The sequence below is a fragment of the Suricata suricatta genome, chromosome 2, assembly GCF_006229205.1.
Source record: "Suricata suricatta isolate VVHF042 chromosome 2, meerkat_22Aug2017_6uvM2_HiC, whole genome shotgun sequence".
Lineage (NCBI taxonomy): Eukaryota > Metazoa > Chordata > Mammalia > Carnivora > Herpestidae > Suricata > Suricata suricatta.
The window spans coordinates 11,917,895-11,939,702 of record NC_043701.1 but is presented as its reverse complement, the minus strand read 5'-3'; the positions used below and the strand labels follow the sequence as shown (position 1 = coordinate 11,939,702).

The following is a 21,808-nucleotide window of genomic DNA, read 5'->3' as shown; positions in this document are numbered from 1 at the left end:
GGACAACTGTTGCTTCCCTGTCTCTATCTTCATTTATACATCCTTCTCTGAGGGGACCCGTGGATGCTCAGATACCAAGACCCTCATCATAGACATGGAAAAGAAGCTGCCCTTTGAATGTTCTTTAAAAAATGAAACTTTTTGCTAAGTACTGGTATCAACCAGACTGTGGACTGAACTCCAAGCTCCATTCATTCATCAGATAGTGCTGAGCTTATGGTCAAAAAAGATGTGCTTGAACAGAACATGTCTAAATATGATTTGGAGGGGCACCTGGGTGGCTCAGTCAGTTGAGCGTCTGACTTTGTCTCAGGTCATGATCTCATGGTTCGTGAGTTTAAGCCCCACGTCGGCTCTGTGCTGACAGCTCATCTGCTCATCTGCTCCAAAGAGACTGAAGGAAGCACAGAAGCCCTCTGCAGCCCCCTCTCACCCAGCAGCTGCAAATATGAAGCAAGCCCCTGTTGCATTTCAGTTGGCGCTCTTAACTTCTTGTGGACTCGCACTCCAGGCGAGCTGTGGGGGGCTCGGGGGCTGGCATGTGCCCTGTGCTCACTTCATGAGCACTTGTCTCCAAGGCACAATCTGATTCACCGGACCCTTCCTTACAGACTGCAGTGACACCAAAGCTAGAATCGTGTTTGACTCACGTCCAGTCCATGTGAGGAAAGAGTGTCTCGTTTACAAAAATGTACAGAGCAGATTTTATAGATGAAGGCTACTTACCAAAATTTTGGAGGCCTATGTTGACTTGAGACTTGAGGTTTGAAAAGCAGTTCGTTTACAATAACAACAGTAAAAATGAAATAGAACCTCATAATGCATTCCCATAAATTAAAAAAATCCAAGAACATCATACCGATTAGCGTGGGGGAAACACAACCAAAAAGAACAAGTGTTGATGAGGCGGTAACGGTAAGGGAACGCTTCTGCACTGCTGGTGGGAAGATAAATAGCGCAGCCACTGTGGACAGTAGTATGGCAATTCCTCAAAAACTTAAACATAAAATCCCCCAATGATGTGGCAGTTCTACTATGGGATATATTCCCCAAAGAAGAGAAAGTGGGGATTTGAACAGATATTAACACACCAATGTTCATAGCAACATTATTTCCAACAGAAGAATTTGGGAAAACAGAATCTGAGAAGGATTTTAATTCCTATACCAGTTAACATTCATCTACTGGCTACTTCCAGTGTAAATTTTTTAAACACTTACACTTGACTCAAATGTTGCTAAATTTTAAATAGTGCAATTTACAAGGGTGCTTGGGGTGGCTCAGTCGGTTAAGTGGCCGACTCCTGACCAGCTCAGGTTATAATCTCAGGGTTCGTGGGTTCAGACCCTGTGTCAGGCTCTGTGCTGACAGCTCAGAGCCTGGAGCCTGCTTCAGATTCTTTGTCTCTCTCTCTCTTGCTCTGCTCCCACTCACACTCGCTCTCTCACTCTCTCTCTTTCTCTCTCTCTCTCAAAACAAATAAACATTAAAATAACATTTAAAAAAATTGATTGGCAACCCAGGAATTTTATCTAATTGGATAAAAGCATGCCAGGTATTCCTTAAAGCAGAGAAACATTTTCTTAGTGTGGTTTATACTGATAGTTTATATTTCTATGCATTGGTGTGGAAACTTCTCCTTTTCTATCGTCAGAACTCATTTGATGCATTAAATGCATAAAACATATTAAGCTCCATTAGAGTTACATATGCACAAAATTCATAAAAAGAATTCAGTTAAAGAACGTTGCCATCTGGGTTTGAGATAATTTTATTTGGTTTATATCGATGGAGATTCACTCTGGCTGGGATTTTCCTCCTCTGGGTGGCATCTGAGAAGGGGTCCCCCCGATCATAGCTCTTTGGACCAGAGCTGGTGACTGTGGCAAATGCCAGATGCGGCTGCATTAGGGACTGCTTCTCAGTGGTATCTGTCGCGGGGCTTTGCCTTCGGATTTAGAAATTCAAGAAATAGATTATATTAGAATATCCACATTCACTTTATACATTGCACTATTCTTTTACAAATGTGTTATTATTTATTTTGAGAGAGAGAGAGTGCACGTGCAAGTGAGCATGGGAGGGGTAAAGAGAGGGAGAGAGAGAATCCTAAGCAGGCTCCATGCTGCAAGCAGGACGCTGGGCTCAATCTCAGGACCCCGAGTCATGACCTGACCAGAAGTCAAGAGTCAGCCATTTAACTGACTGAGCCACCCAGGTGCCCCTATAAATTGCACTGTTTAAAATTTAGCAACATTTAAGTCAAACGTAAATAGTGAAAGAAATTTACATTGGAAGTAGCAAGTGGATGAATGTTAACTGGTTTAGGAATTTAAATCCTTCTCAGATTCTGTTTTCCCAATTTCCTCTGTTTATTTATTTTTTACTTTACTTTAATCCAGACTAGCTTGCTTCTCCTTCCTAGCATTCAGTACAGAGAGTTAGATTATTTTATTTTCCTACTTGGGCATTTAAGAAAGTTTAGAGAGGTTTAATCACATTCACATGTGCAATCATAAATGGAGAAATGAGCATTCTGGTATCAATGAACAGAAGCAAAAAGAGCGTTTCTAAAAGAGTCAGATTAAAAGAGAAAGACCAGTTCTCCAGGGGCTCCTGGCTGGCTCAGTGGGTAGAGCAAGAGACTTGATCTCAGGGTTGTGGATTTGAGCCCCACATTGGGTGTAGAGATTACTTAAGCATAAAATTTTGAAAAGAAAGACAGAAATTCTCTAGCAATAGGGTAACAGTGAGTATTATTTTCTTTATTTTGGGGTAAACTGATTAGCAGCCACTTTGGGGTAAACTGATTAGCAGACACTTTGCCAAGAGACCTGTCTGAATGGTCTGCCCTAAGCAAGCTGTCTGGAGTCTGCAGAGCAAAAACAACCTTAGTTAATTATTAGTCATCCCAAACTCCGTGAGAGTCCATCCGCAATGAGACCAACAGGCCACCTCTGTATGCTCTGGGTCACACCACGGTTCCTCCTGAAGCAACACCATTTAACATGGGCCAGGTTTCCTGGGAATTTTCTCAAAAGCAAATCATTTCCTCTGGTCACCTTTATTATTATTACAATGTAGTTAGATCTGTCTTTTGTCTGTGTTCTTGTTTGTTTTTTGGTCTGCTGGGGCTGGGAGAAGAAAACAAAAATATTGCAATAGACAAAGGATGGAAGAGTTTCTAATTTATTATTTCTTAACCTTTATTTACTTTTAAGAGACAGAGAGCATGAGCAGGGGAGGGACAGAGAAAGGGAGACACAGAACCTGAAGCAGGCTCCAGGCTCTGACCTGTCAGCACGGAGCCTGAGGCAGGGCTCAAACCCATGAACTATGAGATCATGACCTGAGCCAAAGTCGGCTGCTTAACCAACTGAGCCACCCAAGTGCCCCAGAACAGTTACTAATTTAAATACTCCCCCAAGACTCACCTCATGGTAGAGGCAAAATCTTGGTTACTGCCCAGTTGGCCACATGGGGGCACTGTGGAACCTCCGAGTGCCAAAAGGAGCTGGGGCAGAGCAGGGGACAGAGCCAGCTACCAGGACCCTGAGGGTTAAGGAAAGCCTTGCTTGGAGCTTTTTTCCACTACAAGGCTTAATGTTATAAACACTAATTTGTGGTTGTGCAGTCCCATCAGGAGACCAAACCTTCAGCGTGGCAGTGATTAGGGAGTTTCCCTGAGCTTGCAAGGGGAACAACAGGCAGTGGGGTGTTGGGAGGGGGCAGACTCCTTGCCCAGGGCAGGAACAGGTAGAGGGACATCGCCTCAATGGAAAAGCCAAGGAGCTGTGGACGTGGGTAGGTGGCCTAATCCCAGCTAGCCTAGACTGCCGCAGCCCCGCCCCCCTGTGAGGGGCTTGTCAGGACAAGGCAGCATTCCTGGATAAGCTTAGCTAGGGACCTGGCAAGGGAGGCTCGTGGGAACCACGAAGGGTAATGGCATCAGAGCAGTGACATTACTGCCTAGCCTCCAGCCAGAGAAGGGGTGCCCATATCTTCAGCTCTCAGAGACCCAGAACTCTGAGCGGGGAGACACCTGGCTGGTTCTGTGTGCCCCCCACCCCCCCGTGCTGTGGGCTGCAGGCTCCTCTGCCATGTGGACCTTTGTCTCCTGGGAGGAAGTGTGTCCTTGTCCAGGTGGGATATCTCTGCTCTAAGCATGACAGCACCTGAACGCACGGCACATCGGGCTCCCTCTCTTGTCTGTTTCCCAGCTCCTGTGTCCTTCCCTCGCAGCCAGTAGATTCTGGAGTCCCCCAAACTCCAAGACACATGATCAAAACAAGCAGAAAGCAAGTGACACTGAGATGACCCCTCACTCTGGGCACCCCAGTGGATCTTGTTACCATCAGGCCCTGGGTCAGGGACCTCAGCTCTTCTTTGCATATTATGATGAATTACAGAGAGCAAAACGACCCTTGTCAGATTAGTTCTCAGTGCAACTTTTGGGTGACTGTCTCTCTGATCTGCACATGAGCGTCTCGGAGCTGTGGGACTCCGCTGTGTATCTCTGCACCAGCGGCTCGGCACAGCCCTGCAGAGTCACCAGAGCAGCCCTGTGGGTGGGAGTCGTGACATCATAGGCAAATACCCCTTTCACGGAAATGGGAGGTTCAGAGCTTTTGGCTGCTCACCCCTGAACTGAGTGATGTCTTCGCTTCCTGGTGTTGCCATGGGTTCCAGGCTTCTCTGCTGGGTGGCCCTTTGTCTCCTGGGAGCAGGTGAGCCCTGGGCACGGTGTGAAAGCCTCTGATACGCGTTCGCCTACTGTGTAAGACAGGCTTGCAGGCTTCCCCCTGAGCTCTGCCCTCTGCTTCTTTCTCCTTCCTCCCCAACAGGCCCAGTGGATTCCGGGGTAACTCAAACTCCGAGACACGTGGTCAAAGCACAAGGACAGCAAGTGACGTTGAGATGTTCCCCTATCTCTGGACACCTATCTTTGTACTGGTACCAACAGGCCGTGGGCCAGGGCCCCCAGTTACTTATCCAGTATTATGACAAGAAAGAGAGTAACAGAGGAAACTTCCCGAAACGATTCTCGGCTCAACAGTTCGCTGACTATCACTCCGAGCTAAACATGAGCTCCTTGGAGCTGACGGATGCGGCCCTCTATCTCTGTGCCAGCAGCCCTGACACAGCCCTGCACCCTCCGCAGCCTACCGTACAAAAATATTCCACCCTCAGCTCAGGAAGTGATGGCGAGGGTGGTGGCTGCCAGTCACGTGGCCACAGGCCCTGGTAAAGCAACAGGGTCTCCCAGATGCTGGTACTGCTGTCCACGTGTGTGAGAAGTCTTAATGCTCACAGAAATCATGCAAGGTGAAGTATTCTTTTCCCTGTTGACATATATGAGGGGAAGTAGCTTCCCTGGTGTCTGAGCAAGGACTCCAGCTCTGCTCTGTTCCTCAACACCTGTGGTCCCCCCACCCCCAGAACTGTCCCCTGATCTGGCTTCCCTTCCCAGGTCCTGATTAGCAGGACACAAAGGATCACGCACCCACGTGTGATTATCACAACGTCGTCCTGGGAAGATGAACACACCCAAACAGCAGTGGGTCCCTTGCTTTGGACAAGGTCCTGTATCATATAAAATACAAAATGAAAATCAGTGTGTTTCTTGTCTTTGACAGTTTTAGCATCTCCAGTATTAAATGCATAGTATTTATCTTAAATATTTGACTATTTCTATTGGATTCACCTGCCACAGGAGCGCAGGAGACTCAGAAATCTGCAAGGGCTGAGTGCGTTACACACGAACACGGTTCAATTCTGCAATTGGTAGAGACTCACAGAAGGAAATAACGCTATTATTTACTGACAACTTCCCATATACCAAATAAGTCCTTGATTTGCAAATTTTTAATTAGTGATGTGGAAAAAAGCCTAAGAGGCAAATGCAATTACTGCTCTCATTTTAGAGATGAAGGGATTTGCCCTTACATTAAAGAAGTTGTCCAAATTGAGTATCAGCTGGTCAGGTGCAGATGTGGGACTCCGACCCTGGTCGCACTGACTCCTGAGTGCTGTGTTTACAATTCTCTGCATCCATGCACTCAAAATCTGAATGGTGCTGCCTCTTCTCAGCCTGGGTATCTCTGATGACATCATTGACAGAGATCAGTTTACTCAGGAGAAAGTCATGTGGAGAAGGAGTTCCGACTAGGTGCCTTGCATACTTGGCTCTAATTCCGACTCCAATACAAGCCGCTCGTCAGGACCTGAACCCAGTTTCCAGACATGTCGGGCTGAGAATTTTCATGTAGGAAACGAGAGTAATAATATCCATCAGTGTCACTCAGAGTACTCTAAAAAAACAAAACAGACTCTATGTATACGTAATTCACTGTTTACAGAGAACCAGTTCACACATTTGGAGAAGCCAGTAAGTCCAACATCTGCGAGCTGAGCCAGTGGTGCCAGAGACCCAGAAAGAGCTGATGTCCAAGTTCGAAGGCTATTGATCAAGAAGAATTGAGGTTCCAATTCGCTGGCCATCAACTGGACAATTCTCTTACCTGGGGTAGAATCCGTCTTTCTGTTCTAGTCAGGTCATCAGTTGTTGGATGAGGCCCACCTACAGTGTGGGAGGCAATCTCCTTTACTCTACTGATTAAACATTACTCTCACCTACTGTTAAAATCTATCTATTTAAATGTTAACCACATCCAAAACCACCCTTTCGGGAGCCCCCAGAATGATGTTCAACCAAGTATCTGTGTCCCCTGTGGCCCAGTCAGGTTGACACATAAAATTAGCCATCATGCCAACTTCTAGGTTTGTATAAAAAATATAGGGACACCTAGGTGGCTCAGTCAGTTAAATGTCCAACTTGCACTCAGGTCATCACCTCACAATTTGAGAGTTTGAGTCTGCGACAGGCTCTGTGCTAACTGCTCAGAGCCTGGAGCCTTTTTCAGACTCTGTGTCTCTTCCTCTCTTTCTGCCCTTCAACCACTCACTCTGTCTCTGTCTCTGTCGCAAAAACAAATAAATAAACATTTAAAAATAATTTTTAATACCATTAATAAAATGTAATAAGCCAAAGTACCTAGCACATAATAAGAATCTGGATTTCTTGATTTTTTTGTGCTAATCTCTGGCAGCTTTTCCCACCATTTCCTATGTGCAAAGGTTGATATGGACATATTTTACCTAAAACTGCTATAGCTGTCACAGAAATGGTGATATTTTTGCCTGATGATTCATTACGAAATTATCTAGAGCATGTAACATACCACCCTTCACAGCCATTTTAAAATAAACTTTATTGACACAAGAGTTATAAAAAATAAGCATTCACACTTTAAGTGAAGTGTTCAATGATATTTTTGTAATGTATAAGTATGTACCCATGTAATACACACCCCATTAATATACAGAACATTTCCATCACCCAGAAAGTTCCCAAGTACCCCTTTCCACCACCTCTCTCGATCTCAGACAAACTAGTGATATGATTTCTATTGCTATAGATTAATTTTGCTCAGTCACCTTTTTAATGGACATTTCAAGTCTCTACCCAATAAAATAATTTACATATAAATATTCAAGAGAGTGAGGTGCTTCTATAAAGTTCTATGGATAAGAGGTGCTTGAAAATGATCCACCAGGGACAATTCTATCTGGAGTCAGATGCTCTGATAAAAGGATCATTGAAAGCTGTTTGAAGCTGTTTCTATAAAATTTATTTACTCATTTTAATTCATTTCTTTTCTCACGTACCCCTCATTCAAATTATTTTATAATAAAGCTTAGGCACAAATTTATCGTCTCCGAGGGCGTAATTTTGAGTTCCTATCAGACGCATACATAGCGAGGCTACATGTTCACACACTGTGTGCTGGGGCTGAGCTGACCACAGGCAGCTGTGAGACGGATCATTCCACGTTGGGAGAAGGGTGTCATTTGGAGCCAGCGTCGAACCCTCAGAACACGAGCGTTGAGGTGGAACATTCCCCCTTCCATCTGGCCTGCTGCCATTCTCGTGCTCTGCGTGTTCTTCTGTCTCCTGGACGAGCGACGTCCCAGGCACAGACCTGAAACTCCCTCACGGGCTTGGGAGGCCCCAGTTCAAGGCCTGACGCTGTGGTTATAACATCAGGCGCCCCCTCGGGTCCCAGCTGTAGTGTCTGTGTCCTTCCCAAGGCCGCAGAGATGCTGATTCACGGAGCCCCCAGACATGTGATCCTGCTAAAGGGAAACCAACACACCGGGAGGTGACCACAGATAGGAGACACAGCATCATGTGCCCACGACCAGCTACACAATCGGCAGAGCTCGCAGTTCAAATATTACCAAGAATTTGAAGATCCATCACAACAGCAGGGCCATGAAGCCGGGCCATCAAATCTTTCTAAGCCTGGGATTGTGGGCAGCAGGATAGTTTCTGAGCTCCCCTGTCTTTACTACGTAATTAATGCCAACCGTTCTCCACAAGCAGATATTCCCCAGGAATGCAAGTCTCAAATTTTTAAAAAAGCATTTTTCACTTAGCCTGGAGGTGGCCACCTCCCCAGGGTCCCTCACACACGTGAGTACCTCTCTGCCAACACATCCTCGGCACTGCTGAGTAGCCACCATCCTGCCCCAAGGAAAGGTCACTCACAGGTGCAACATCATTCTGCTTGCTGCTGTCTCAGCCCAAAAGTGGGCGGCAGGGCCTCTGGTGAACATGAAGGTGCTCTGCTGACATTCGGCAGGTGTCCTGAATTGGTAAGAAACAGAGCAAAATGGCTCCTCAGGAGTTGATGAGCCTGCCCTTGAGGTTTGGAAACTCTGTCTCAGGAGAATTGTCGCTGAAAGGATGTTAACAGGATGGTGGTCAATGAAGCAAAGTGGGAACAGACACTTGAAGGAGGATTTGAGACCCACGAGTCTAAGGCCTCAGGAAGACCTAAGGAATTTTCCCCAATTCAAAACTACAGACACAGACACACAGAACCAGCACATTCATGAAGTATTCCATCACGGGAAGAAAACCTTACATAGGTTTACAACCTGTTTTACAAAAAAAGTGAAGATCCACTCGTAAGATTTGTGTCTAATTCAGACAAGCCCTTTCTTCCCATCCTGAGCTGTTCATTGACTTTTTTATTTAATCTGCAGATGGGCTGTGGCCCCTCGTGAGGGCTGCCTCTGGGGCTCAGGCAGGAAGTGACAGCTCCGAATGATTCCCCCGAGAGTCTCCTTCCCTGGTCCTCAGCACGCATTCCCAGGAGACCCCTCCATCCTCCCGGGCCCTGCCATGAGCCTCAGCCTCCTGTGCTGTGTGGCCGCGTGTCCCCTGCAGCAGGTGAGTCCTGGGCACCTGGGCAGCGTCCCTTTCATCAGTGAAAATCTCAAGGTCCCCACATCACGCCTTTCCATTGTGGCTGCGACATCAGCATCTCCTCTGCAGGGCCCATGAATGCTGGGATCACTCAGACCCCCAGATTCCAGGTCCTGGGGACAGGACGGAGCATGGCCTTGAGATGCGAGCAGGACACGAACCATGACTACGTGTACGGATAATGACAAGACCCTGGACACGGGCTGCAGCTGATCCATTACTTGGTCAATATCGGCTCCTTTCAGGAAGGAGAAATCTCCAACGGATACAACATCTCTGTGTCAAATACAAAGAACTTTCTTCTCACGCTGGTGTCCAGCACTCCCTCCCAGACATCTGTGTTCTTCTGTGCCAGCACTGACTACACAGCACCACACAGCTGCCTCCTCTCTGCACAAAAATAGGTAGAGGGAGGGCCTGCGTCCTGGGCCTCAGCAGATCCTCCATTCGCTCCCAGGCCTCCCAGAGCCCCAGAGCCCTGGGGGCCCAAGTGCCCAGAGTGAACCTCGGTGTGCCCTACGGACCGTCTGCAAGGCACCGACAGCTGGGCCCGGACCCACCAGACCTCAGGTGGCTGCATCCCCCTCTCTGGTCTGTCTGTGCTCTGAGCCACCTGGCTGGCTGGGAAGTGCTTCCCCAGCTCTAACTGTTCCAGGCACCTGCCTAATTCTGACGCCTCCAGGATGGAAGTTGTCTGCACTGCAGAAACAGTACGATGTATTATTAACAATGTAGTATCAAAACAGATCTATCTAGACCCCCCTCCTTGTCTCTCCCTGACACCTCAGCGCATTGCTCTCTGATGCCCTGGTATGAACTCTGCTCCTGGCAGCCTTTCCATGGGGACAGCCCCCAACCAGCCCTGCTGGGTCTGTCCTCTACCCGCTCCGGGCCTAGCCTGCATGGCTCGTGGGCCCTCTCTGCTCCAGCCACACTGCTAGGCCCTCAATTCTGCCATTTCCCTTCCCACCTCAGGGACATCCAAGGCTATTTCCTCTGCACTGGACATGGGTCCTTGCTTCTTGTAATGGCTGACTTCCACTCACACTCCTGTTCAAGGTCGCCCTGGGTCGTTGGCCATTCCGGGCACACCTGTTTCCCAGGCGAATGGCAGACACAGTTGGTGTGTGTCTGTTCTAGACTTTCCAGGCCCCGAGGGCAGACTTTTCTTTCATCGGTTGTAATGTACAGGCATCATAAAGACAAACTTCTCTGACAACTGTATGTCAAGGTGAAAAGAAATAACAAAAAGTAGACTTTATTAAAAAATAAAATCTCATATTTATAAATGTAACACATAATTCAAAATAAATCCTGAGACTGTACCAGAACTCTAAATAGGAATTTAAAAATGTTTAGAAATAAGGGCACCTGGATGGCTCAGTTGGTTAATCATCCGGCTTCGGCTCAGGTCATGATCTCATGATTCGTGGGCTCTGTGTTGACAGCTAGCTAAGAGCCTGGAACCTCCTTCAGATTCTGTGTCTCCTTCTCTCTCTGACCCTCCCCTGCTCCTGCTCTCTCTCTCTGTCTCTCACATATAAATTAAAAAATTTTTTTAATTAAAAATAAATAAAATAAATAAAATGTTTAGAAATAAGAGATACTGAGAATACAAATGTTGTACTTTGAGGGAAATGTATAGATGCCTAGGGCTTATGAGTTCAAAAAACTACTAACCTAAATATCGAGCTGAGGACCTAGGATAAGTATGGAGTAATTCCCCCAAAGGAAAAGGAGTAAAATCACAAACATAAAGAACAAAAGTAGATAAAACATAAGCAAAATATATTAATGAGACTCAACAATGACAGACATAATTATGGGAGCTAATAAAATAAACACACCTTATGCAGGCCTGAAGAGAAAAGAAAGGCAGTAAAAATAACCTTAACCAACAAAAGAAAGGATAGGCAAAAATAGAACAGACCTCAAACTGTAAAAGAATGTTAGGAAAGTTGTCATTAAATTAGAAAGAAAGAAAGATACATAAATTTTTTTAAAGTTTATTTATGTTGAGAAAGAGAGACAGAGAATGAGCAAGGGAGGGCCAGTGAGACAGAGGACAGAAGATCTGAAGAACTGACAGCAAAGAGCCTGATGCAGAGCTCGAACTCACAAAGCGTGAGATCATGATCTGCACCAAAGTCGATGCTTAACTGCTTCAGCCTCCCAGGTCCCCTGAGGATTCTAATGTTTAATGCATGTTGACTTATTATGACATGAGGCTGTGCTACAGGCTGCGGAACTACTTTGCGGAGAATCATGAACACAGAGACGACATGAGTCATGGGCCTGCAGAAGGAATAGGACCTTCCAAGTCAGATTTTCCCAGGGTTTTTCACCTGTGTACCTCTGAATAGGTCAGGGCCTTCATGAGGCTTCCAGGGAGAAATGAGTCAACCTCCCACCCCAGTGCCCAACTGGATGATGTTGAGTATGTGTCACTGGGAGAACAGAGGGGATGGTGACAGGAACAGCGATGCCCCGGGAGACCCTGACTGGCAGAGAAGACGATCAGCTCCCCCTTTGGTCCATGTGTTCAGGGTGCTGTGGACGCATCTCTTTGATGACATGCCCAGCACACGGGAGAAATGGGGAAGGAGAAGGGGAACGTAACACAGTGTGAGCCGGTGCACCCAGACCGCCCTGGACTGAAGGAGACAACATGCCCTGAGTGGGTGAAGAAAGGGGCTTCCGGGGGCACCTGGAGGCTCAGTCAGTTAGGTGTGCAGTTGGTTTCAGCTCTTGTCACGATCTCAGTTTACACGATCGAGCCCCACATACCGCTCCCCACTGAGTATGGAGCCTCGTTGGGATTCTTTCTCTCTCCCTCCACTGCTCTTTCTCTCTCTTTCCCTCAAAAAACATAAATTTAGGGGTACCTGGGCATCTCAGGTAAGCTTCGACTTTGACTCAGGCCATAAGTTGATGGGTTCAAGTCTTGTCCAGCTCTCTGCTGACAGCCCAGTGCCTGGAACCTGGTTCAGATTCTCTGTCTCTCTGTCTCTCTGCTCCTTTCCTGCTTTCTCTCTCTCTCTCTCTCTGTCTCTGTCTCTGTCTCTCTCTCTCAAAATTAATATTTGAAAAATTAAAAATGAAGAAATTAATTTAGAAAAAAGAAAAAAGCTTACAAATATTAAATTAGTCACTCAAGCATGCTCCAGCATAAATCCTGCTCCCTGAGGTTGAGGGGAAAGACAGAGACAGTGATGTCACTAAGAACACTGCCTTGTGCACACGAGGGACCTCCCTCCACCTCTGCTCAGGCTCAGGAGAGCCTGATGTGGTGAATCTCCACGTCCTGTCTGGACCCTGCCATGGGCACTAGGCTCCTCTACTGTGCAGCCCTCTGTCTTCTGGGGGCAGGTGCGGCCTCTGAAAACCAAGGAATTTCAGGGAGTGTGTGCATGTGTGTGTGTGTGTGTGTGTGTGTGTGTGTGTGTGTGTGTGAGTATGAGTGTGAGTGATGATTACGTGCAATGAATATAGTTGGTTACCTCCCCATTGTTTCCACTATTGTCTCCACAGGTCACACAGGAGCTGGCGTTATCCAGTCCCCCAGGTCCAAGGTCACAAGGAGGGGCTGGGACGTGACCTTCAGATGTGATCCAATTTCTGGTCACACTGCCCTTTATTGGTACCAACAGGCCATAGGGCAAGGCCCTGAGGTTTTAACTTACTTCCAAGGCAAGGACAAAGTAGAAATGACAGGGATGCCCAAGAATGATCGGTTCCACGTGAACAGGTCGGAGGGGACCTACTCCACTCTGCAAATCCAGCGAGCAGAGCCGGGGGACTCGGCTGTGTACCTCTGTGCCAGCAGCCCTACCACAGTGGGGCACAGCCGCCACCTTCCTCTGCACAAACCTCAGGCTTCTCTCTCCCTGCTGCACGTGGGGACCCTAAACAGCTGTCTGTGCTCTTCATTTCCCGATAAAAAGGGGTAGATTTGGACATCAACTCTCAGCTGTCCTAGGGGTAGAAAAGACACTAGATGAACTCCATGAACTGAATGTAAATGAGGGTGGATGATATATCCATCTGGCTGGCAGACTCTCCGGACCAGCTTCAGGTTTCAAGGCCAGGACTGAAGGTCCGGGACACCAGCGGTCCTCCTGCAGGACCTGGGGCTCTCCGTGCAGCAGGCAGTGCCTCTGCCTCTGCGTTTGTGGTCCCATCTGGGAAGTTTGTGCTGTTCTCAGGCATAACTTACTTCTTTTTTTTGTGCTTATTTATTTATTGTGAGACAGAGAGGGAGGGACAGAGCAGAGGAAAGGCAGAAAAAGACAGAGGGAGAGAGACTCCAAAGCAACCTCTACACTGTCCCCACCAAGCCTGATATGAGATTCGAACTCTCAAACCATAAGATCAAGACCAGAGCCAAGTTGATGCTTTACCGACTGAGCAAGCCAGGCACCCCTAGAGGAACCTCATTTTAATGCATGGTAACTTACTATGTCATGAGGCTGGGCTATAGGCTGTGGGGACTTACTACATCATGGTTTTATGAACACAAGGAGGACATGGGTCGGTGGCCTGAAGAAAGAACAGGCGCTTCCAACTCAGATACTTTCCTGGGGTATTTCATCCTTGTACCTCAAAATAGGTCAGTGCATTCAAGAGGCCTCCATGGAGAAATGAGTCAACCTCCCACCCCAGTGCCCAACTGGATGATGTTGAGTAGGAGTCACTGGGAGAACAGAGGGGATGGTGACAGGAACAGCGATGCCCCGGGAGACCCTGACTGGCAGAGAAGACAATCAGCTCCCCCCTTTGATCCTTGTGTTTAGGGTGCTGTGGACGGGTGTCTGTGTCCGTGCCCAGCACACGGGAGAGATGGGGAAGAAGAGGAATACAACACACAATGTGAGCTGGTGCACCCAGATGGCACTGGAGCTTAAAGGGACAACATGCACTGAGTGTGTAAAGAAAGGAGATTCTGTGGGAACCTGGTGGCTCCGTCGGTTAAGTGTCCAGATGTTGGTTTCAGCACAGTCACGATCTCACAGTTCATGAGATTGAGCCCCACATGCGGCTCCCCAATGAGTATGGAGCCTCCTTGGGATTCATTCTCTCTCCCCCTCTCTCTGTCCCTCCACTGCTCTTTCTCTTTCTCTCAAAATAAATAAATTTAGGGGTACCCAGACATTTCAGGTAAGCTTTGACTTTGGCTCAAGTCATGATCTCCCAGTTCATGAGTTCAAGACTTGTCTAGCTCTGTGCTGACAGCCCAATGTCCAATACCTGCTTCAGATTGTCTGTCTCCCTCTCTCTCTGCCCCTTTACCTCTCTCTGTCTTTCTCTCAAAATAAATATTTGAAAAATTAAAAATAAATTAATTTTGATAGACGAGAAGAGCTTACAAACATTAAAGTAATCACCCCAGACTGCTCCAGCATAAATCCTGCTCCCTGAGGTGGAGGGGATTGACAGAGGCGGTGATGTCATTAAGAGAACTGCCATGTGCACAGGAGGGACCTCCCTCCTCCTCTGCTCAGGCTCAGAAGAACCTTACTTGGTGAATCTTTACATCCTGTCTGGATCCTGCCATAGGCACCAGGCTCCTCTGCTGCGTGGCCCTCTGTCTCCTGGGGGCAGGTGCGGCCCCAGAAAACCAAACACTTTCAGGGAGCGTATGAGTGTGTGTGTGTTAGTGCTTGTGTGTGCCTGTGTGTGTGTGTGTGATTGACAATTACCTGCAATGGCTATAGTTGGTTTCCTCCCCACTATTCCCAACTTGTCTCCACAGGTCACACAGGAGCTGGCGTTATCCAGTACCCCCGGCACATGGTCACAAGGAGGGGCTGGGACGTGACCTTCAGGTGTGATCCAATTTCTGGTCACCCTGGCTTTATTGGTACTGACAGGCCATAGGGCAAGGCCCAGAGTTTTTAATTTACTTCCAAGACGAGAACAAACTAGACACGACAGGGATGCCCAAGAATGATCGGTTCCACGCGAACAGGTCAGAGGGGACTTACTCCACTCTGCAGATCCAGCGAGCGGAGCCGGGGGACTCGGCTGTGTACCTCTGTGCCAGCAGCCCTACCACAGTGGGGCACAGCTGCCGCCTTCCTCTGCACCAACCTCAGGCTTCTCTCTCCCTGCTGCACTCGGGGACCCTAAACAGCTGTCCGTGCTCTTCGTTTCCCAATAAAAAGGAGTAGATTTGGACATCAGCTATCAACAGTTCTGTGGGTATAAAAAGACACTAGATGAACTCCATGAACTGAATGTAAATGAGGGTGGATGATATATCCATCTGGCTGGCAGACTCTCCGGACCAGCTTCAGGTTTCAAGGCCAGGACTAAAGGTCCGGGACACCAGCGGTCCTCCTGCAGGACCTGGGGCTCTCCGTGCAGCGGGCAGTGCCTCTGCCTCTGCGTTTGTGGTCCCATCTGGGAAGTTTGTGCTATTCTCAGGCATGACTTACTTCTTTTTTTTTCATGCTTACTTATTTATTGTGAGTTAGAGAGGGAGAGACTCCAAAGCAAGCTCTACACTGTGCTCCAAGCCTGATGCGGCACTGGAACTCACAAACCATAGGATAAAGACCTGAGCCAAGTTGATGTTTTACTGACTGAGCAAGCCCAGCACCCCTGGAGGAACCTCATTTTAATGCACGGTGACTCATTATGACATGAGGCTGTGCTACAGTCTGCGAGGACTAAGACATCATGATTTCATGTACACAGAGATGACATGGGTCTTTGGCCTGCAGAAGGAATAGGAGCTTCCAAGTCAGATATTTTCCCAGGGATTTCAATCTCCTGTATCTCTGAATAGGTCAGTGTATTCAAGAGGTTTCTAGGGTGAAACTGAGTCAATGTCCACCCTAGTGCTCACCCTTGCCTAAGAAGTGGATGATGTTGAGTAGGTGTCACTGGGAGAACAGAGCGGATGGTGACAGAAACAGTGATGCCCTGGGAGACCCTGACTGGCAGAGAAGACAATCAGCTCCCCCTTTGATTCCTTGTGTTCAGGGTGCTGTGGACCCGTGTCTGTGACATGCCCAGCACACGGGAGAGATGGGGAAGGAGAAGAGGAACGTAATACTCAGTGTGAGCGGGTGCACCCAGACGGCACTGGAGCTGAAAGGGACAACGTGCCCTGAGTGTGTGAAGAGAGCGGCTTCCGGGAGAACCTGGGGGCTCAGCCGATTAAGCATCCAGCTATTGGTTTATGTTCAGGTCAGGAACTCACAGTTCATAAGATTGTACTTACATGCAACTCCCCATGAATATGGAGCCTCCTTGGGATTCTTTCTCTCTCCCCCTCTCTCTGTGGCTCCACTGCTCTTTCTCTCTCTTTCTCTCAAAATAAATAAATTTAGGGATACCTGGGCGTTTCAGGTAAGCTTTGACTTTGGTTCAGGTCATGATCTCCCAGTACATGAGTTCAAGACTTGTCTAGCTCTGTGCTGAGAGCCCAGTGCCCGATACCTGCTCCGATTCTCTGTCTCCCTCTCTCTCTGCCCCTTTGCTTCTCTGTTTCTGTCAAAATAAATATATGAAAAATTAAAAATAAATTAATTAATTTATAAAAAATAAAAGAGCTTACATATATTTAATTAGTCACTCAAGCATGCTCCAGCATAAATCCTGCTCCCTCAGGTTGAGGTTAATGACAGAGGCGGTGATGTCACTAAGAGAACGGCCTGGTACACACGAGGGACCTCCCTCCTCTCTGCTCAGGCTCAGGAGAACCTGATGTGGTGAACATCCCAGTCCTGTCCGGACCCTGCCATGGGCACCAGGCTCCTCTGCTGCGTGGCCCTCTGTCTTCTGGGGGCAGGTGCGACCTCTGAAAACCAAGGAATTTCAGGGAGTGTGTGAATGTGTGTGTGTGTGTGTGTGTGTGTGTGTGTGTGTGTGTGAGTATGAGTGATGATTATGTGCACTGATTATAGTTGGTTTCCTTCCCACTGTTCCCAACTTTGTCTCTACAGGCCACACAGGAGCTGGCGTTATCCAGTCCCCCTGGCACAAGGTCACAAAGAGGGGCTGGGATGTGACCTTCAGGTGTGATCCAATTTCTGGTCACACTGGCCTTTATTGGTACCGACAGGCCAGAGGGCAAGGCCCAGAGTTTTTAATTTACTTCCGAAACAAGGACAAAGTAGACACAACAGGGATGCCCAACAATGATAGATTCCAGGCGAACAGGTCGGAGGGGACCTACTCCACTCTGCAGATCCAGCGAGCAGAGCCGGGGGACTCGGCTGTGTACCTCTGTGCCAGCAGCCCTACCACAGTGGGGCACAGCTGCCGCCTTCCTCTGCACAAACCTCAGACTTCTCTCTCCCTGCTGCAGCCGGAGGCCCTAAACATGTCCGTGCTCTTCGTTCCCAATAAAAAGGAGTAGATTTGGACATCAACTATCAGCTGTCCTGTGGGTAGAAAACGACACTAGATACACTCCATGAAATGAATGTAAATGATGGTGGATGAAATACCGAGGTCTCCTCAGGCTGGCTTCAGGCTCCAAGGCCAAGACTGAAGGTCGGGAACACCAGGGGTCCTTCTGCAGGAACTGGGGCTCTCTGTGCCGCGGGCAGTGTCTCCCTCTCTACATTTGTGGTCCCATCTGGGAAGTTTGTGTCATCTCAGGCATATTCTTACTTTTTTTTTTCATGCTTATTTATTTATTGTGAGCTAGAGAGGGAGAGGGAGAGCAGAAGGGCAGAAAGAGACAAAGAGAAGAAAAATCCAAAGCAAGCTCTAAACTGCTCCGAGCCTGATATGAGGCTCCATCTCAAAACGGTAAGATCAAGACCTGAGCCAAGTTGATGCTTTACCGACTGAGTAAGCCAGGCACCCCTGGAGGAACCTCATTTTAATGCATGGTGTCTCATTATGACATGAGGCTGTGCTATGGACTGTGGGGACTTATTACTTCCTGGAGATTCATGAAGACAGAGAGGACATGGGTCGGTGGCCTGCAGAAGGAACAGGAGCTTCCAACTCAGATATTTCCCAGGGTATTTCATCCTCTACCTCAATATAGGTCTGCATTCAAGAGGCCTCCAGGGAGAAATGAGTCAACCTCCCACTCCAGTGCTCAAGTGGATGATGTTGAATATGTGTCACTGGGAGAACAGAGTGGATGGTGACAGGAACAGCGATGCCCCAGGAGATCCTGACTGGCAGAGAAGACAATCAGCTCCCGCTTTCGTCCTTGTGTTTAGGGTGCTGTGGACGGGTGTCTGTGACAATGCACAGCACACGGGAGAGATGGGGAAGGAGAAGGGGAACGTAACACACAGTGTGAGCGGGTGCACCCAGACGGCACTGGAGCTGAAAGGGACAAGGTGCACTGAGTGGGTGAAGAAAGGGGCTTCCGGTGGCACCTGGTGGCTCCGTCAGTTAGGTGTCCAGTTGTTGGTGTCAGCTCAGGTCACGATCTCACAGTTCATGAGATTGAGCCCCACATGCCACTCCCCACTGAGTATGGAGCCTCGTTGGGATTCTTTCTCTCTTTCTCCACTGCTCATTCTCTCTCTTTTTTTCAAAATAAATAAATTTTAGGGTACCTGGGAATCTCAGATAAGTTTCAACGTTGACTCAGGTCTTGAATTCCCTATTCATGGGTTCAAGCCTTATTCAGCTCTGTGCTGACAGCCCAGTGCCTGGAACCGTCTTCTGATTCTCTGTCTCCCTCTCTCTTTCTGTCTTTCTGTCCGTTTTCTGCTTTCTCTCTCTCTCTCTCTCTCTCTCTCTCTCTCTCAATATATATTTGAAAAATTTTAAATGAATAAATTAATTTAGAAAAAAGAAAAGAGCCTACAAATATTAATCACCCAAGCATGCTTCAGCATAAATCCTGCTCCCTGAGGTTGAGGGTAATGACAGAGGTGGTGATGTCACTAAGAGAACCGCCTTGTGCACACGAGGGACCTCCCTCCTCCTCTGCTCAGGCTCAGGAGAACCTGATGTGGTGAACATCCCAGTCCTGTCCAGACCCTGCCATGGGCACCAGGCTCCTCTGCTGCGTGGCCCTCTGTCTCCTGGGGGCAGGTGTGGCCTCATAAAACCAAACAGTTGCAGAGAGCGTGAGTGTGTGTGTTTGTGTGTTTGTGTGTGTGTGTGTGTATGTGTGTGAGTGTGAGTGATGATTATGTACAAAATTATAGTTGATTTCCTCCCCACTATTCCCAACTTTGTCTCCACAGGTCACACAGGAGCTGGTGTTATCCAGTCCCCCAGGCACAAGGTCACAAGGAGGGGCTGGGACGTGACCTTCAGATGTGATCCAATTTCTGGTCACATTAGCCTTTATTGGTACTGACAGGCCATAGGGCAAGGCCCGGAGTTTTTAATTTACTTCCAAAACGAGGACAAACTAGACATGACCGGGATGCCCAAGAATGGTCGGTTCCACGTGAACAGGTCGGAGGGGACCTACTCCACTCTGCAGATCCAGCGAGCGGAGCTGGGGGACTCGGCTGTGTACCTCTGTGCCAGCAGCCCTACCACAGTGGGGCACAGCCGCCGCCTTCCTCTGCACCAACCTCAGGCTTCTCTCTCCCTGCTGCACGTGGGGACCCTAAACAGCTGTCTGTGCTCTTCGTTCCCCGATAAAAAGGGGTAGATTTGGACATCAACTCTCAGCTGTCCTAGGGGTAGAAAAAGACACTAGATGAACTCCATGAAATGAATGTAAATGAGGGTGGACGGAATACTGATGGCCCCCTGGACAGTAGGACTCCCCGGGCTGGCTTCGGACTCCCAGGCCAGGACTGAAGGTTGGGACACCAGCGTTCCTCCTGCAGGACCTGGAGCTCTCCGTGCAGCGGGCAGTGCCTCCGCCTCTGGGTTTGTGGTCCCATCTGGGAAGTTTGTGTCGTTCTCTGGCATATTCTTACTTCTTTTTTTTTCATCGTTTTTATTTATTTTGAGAGAAAATGAGAGAGAGAGAGAGAGAGAGAACAGGTATGGGGCAGAGAATAAGGGAGAGAGAGTGAAACCAAAACAAGCTCCAAGCTGTCAGCTCAGATCCCAAAGTGGTGGTGAAACCCACCATCCATGAGATTATGACCTGAGCCCAAATCCAGAGTCAGAAGCCCAAGTTACGGAGCCTCCCTGGAGCCCCCATGCTCTGACCTCTAAAGATTCTCTGTCCCTGAAACTTTGGAAGCTGTGAGCTACATAGGAGCTTGTCTGTCCTCCTGTTTAAATCAGGTCTTTACTCCTTTTGCAGCGGTGATGGCACAAGAGAGATCATGAGGGTGATTAGCCCTCCCGTCCGTCCTCGGCCCAGCTGGGACAAACCACCTCCTCTGTCTGTTGTCATTTTCCCACCACTGCTGTCCCAGAAGTGAGGGTGCAGCACATTTGGAAGCTTCCCCAGTCTTACCTTGATGCTCTGTGTGAAGCCAATTTTTAGATATGCAGTGTTTTCTTTGATGTGCTGGCCTTTTCACATCAAAAATTTCCTTAAATATTTTGAGTCAAGAAGACAGGATATTTTCTTAATTATGAAGCACCCATTTCCTTCTTACTGGCTCCTTTGTTACATTAGATATTGTGATATATTATTGTTATAAGTATAAATAATTATGCAGTTATAACATCTTTCACTCGCCCCGCCAGTGAGGCTGTGGTTTGTATCTGTGAAACCAAAAGCCATGGTCAGAGCTCATAGAATCTTGGATCATGGGTTTCTGGGTGTCCTAAGAGATAGACCGGGGGCTCCAGGTCTGGGATAGATGTCACAGACTCAGTGATGGTGGAGGTGCCCTGAGCCTTGTATGGCTGGTAACGGGGTTACAGTCACCCCGAATCCACTTATCAGAAACTGTGAAGGCTCAGGACACCGTATTTCTTTCCCCAGAGAACTGAGTGTTCTTGAAAGAGAGTGTTCCTGGTCTTTTTTTTTTTTTTTCATTTTTATTTATTTTGAAAGAGATAGAGAGAGAGAGAGAGAGAGAGAGAGAGAGAATGCACAATGGGGAGAGGCAGAGAGAGAGGGAAAAGAATCCCAAGCAAGCTCCACACCATCCACGCAGATCCTGACACAGGGTTTGATCTCATGTATGAGATCATGACCTGAGCCAAAATGAAAAGTCCAATGCTTAACCATCTGAGCCACACAGGCACCTCAGTCCTGGTCTTAATTTAATGTGGCATCAGCAAACATCGCTCACTCTGCCGTCCTGTGTCTCCGGAAGTGAGAAAACCTAGGGCACCGTTGAGAATCCCTTATCTTTGGAGTGCCATTCCAGACGCTTCCGTCCTAGACCCTGTCTCTAATTGCGCCACCATTCACGAGCCTGGCAGTTTCACCTTCCTTGTGATCCCAATTCCCTCCCTGCTGCCAGAATCAGCACATTCACGTTGTACAACTATCCATTTCGCGCCGTCTGTCCCTGGCTCACCTCAATTCTATCCATCCTTATTTTACCCATTAGACACTGTATCCTCCATGGTTGTCTACTGTCTCGTAAGATGTTCCATATTATTCTTACATTC

At 48.0% G+C, this 21,808-nt stretch overlaps 3 gene segments (V, D, J or C); all 3 read left to right on the top strand.

Moving 5' to 3' along the window:
* Positions 1–4,615: 4,615 nt before the first annotated feature.
* Positions 4,616–5,614, top strand: LOC115277933. The segment is given in 2 exon segments: positions 4,616–4,727; positions 4,845–5,614. Coding segments are annotated over 2 exon segments (477 nt in total).
* Positions 5,615–12,558: 6,944 nt separating this feature from the next.
* LOC115274399 lies at positions 12,559–15,504 on the top strand. The segment is given in 3 exon segments: positions 12,559–12,703; positions 12,866–13,170; positions 15,205–15,504. Coding segments are annotated over 3 exon segments (654 nt in total).
* Positions 15,505–17,039: 1,535 nt separating this feature from the next.
* On the top strand, positions 17,040–17,702 carry LOC115274388. The segment is given in 2 exon segments: positions 17,040–17,132; positions 17,287–17,702. Coding segments are annotated over 2 exon segments (465 nt in total).
* Positions 17,703–21,808: the final 4,106 nt, after the last annotated feature.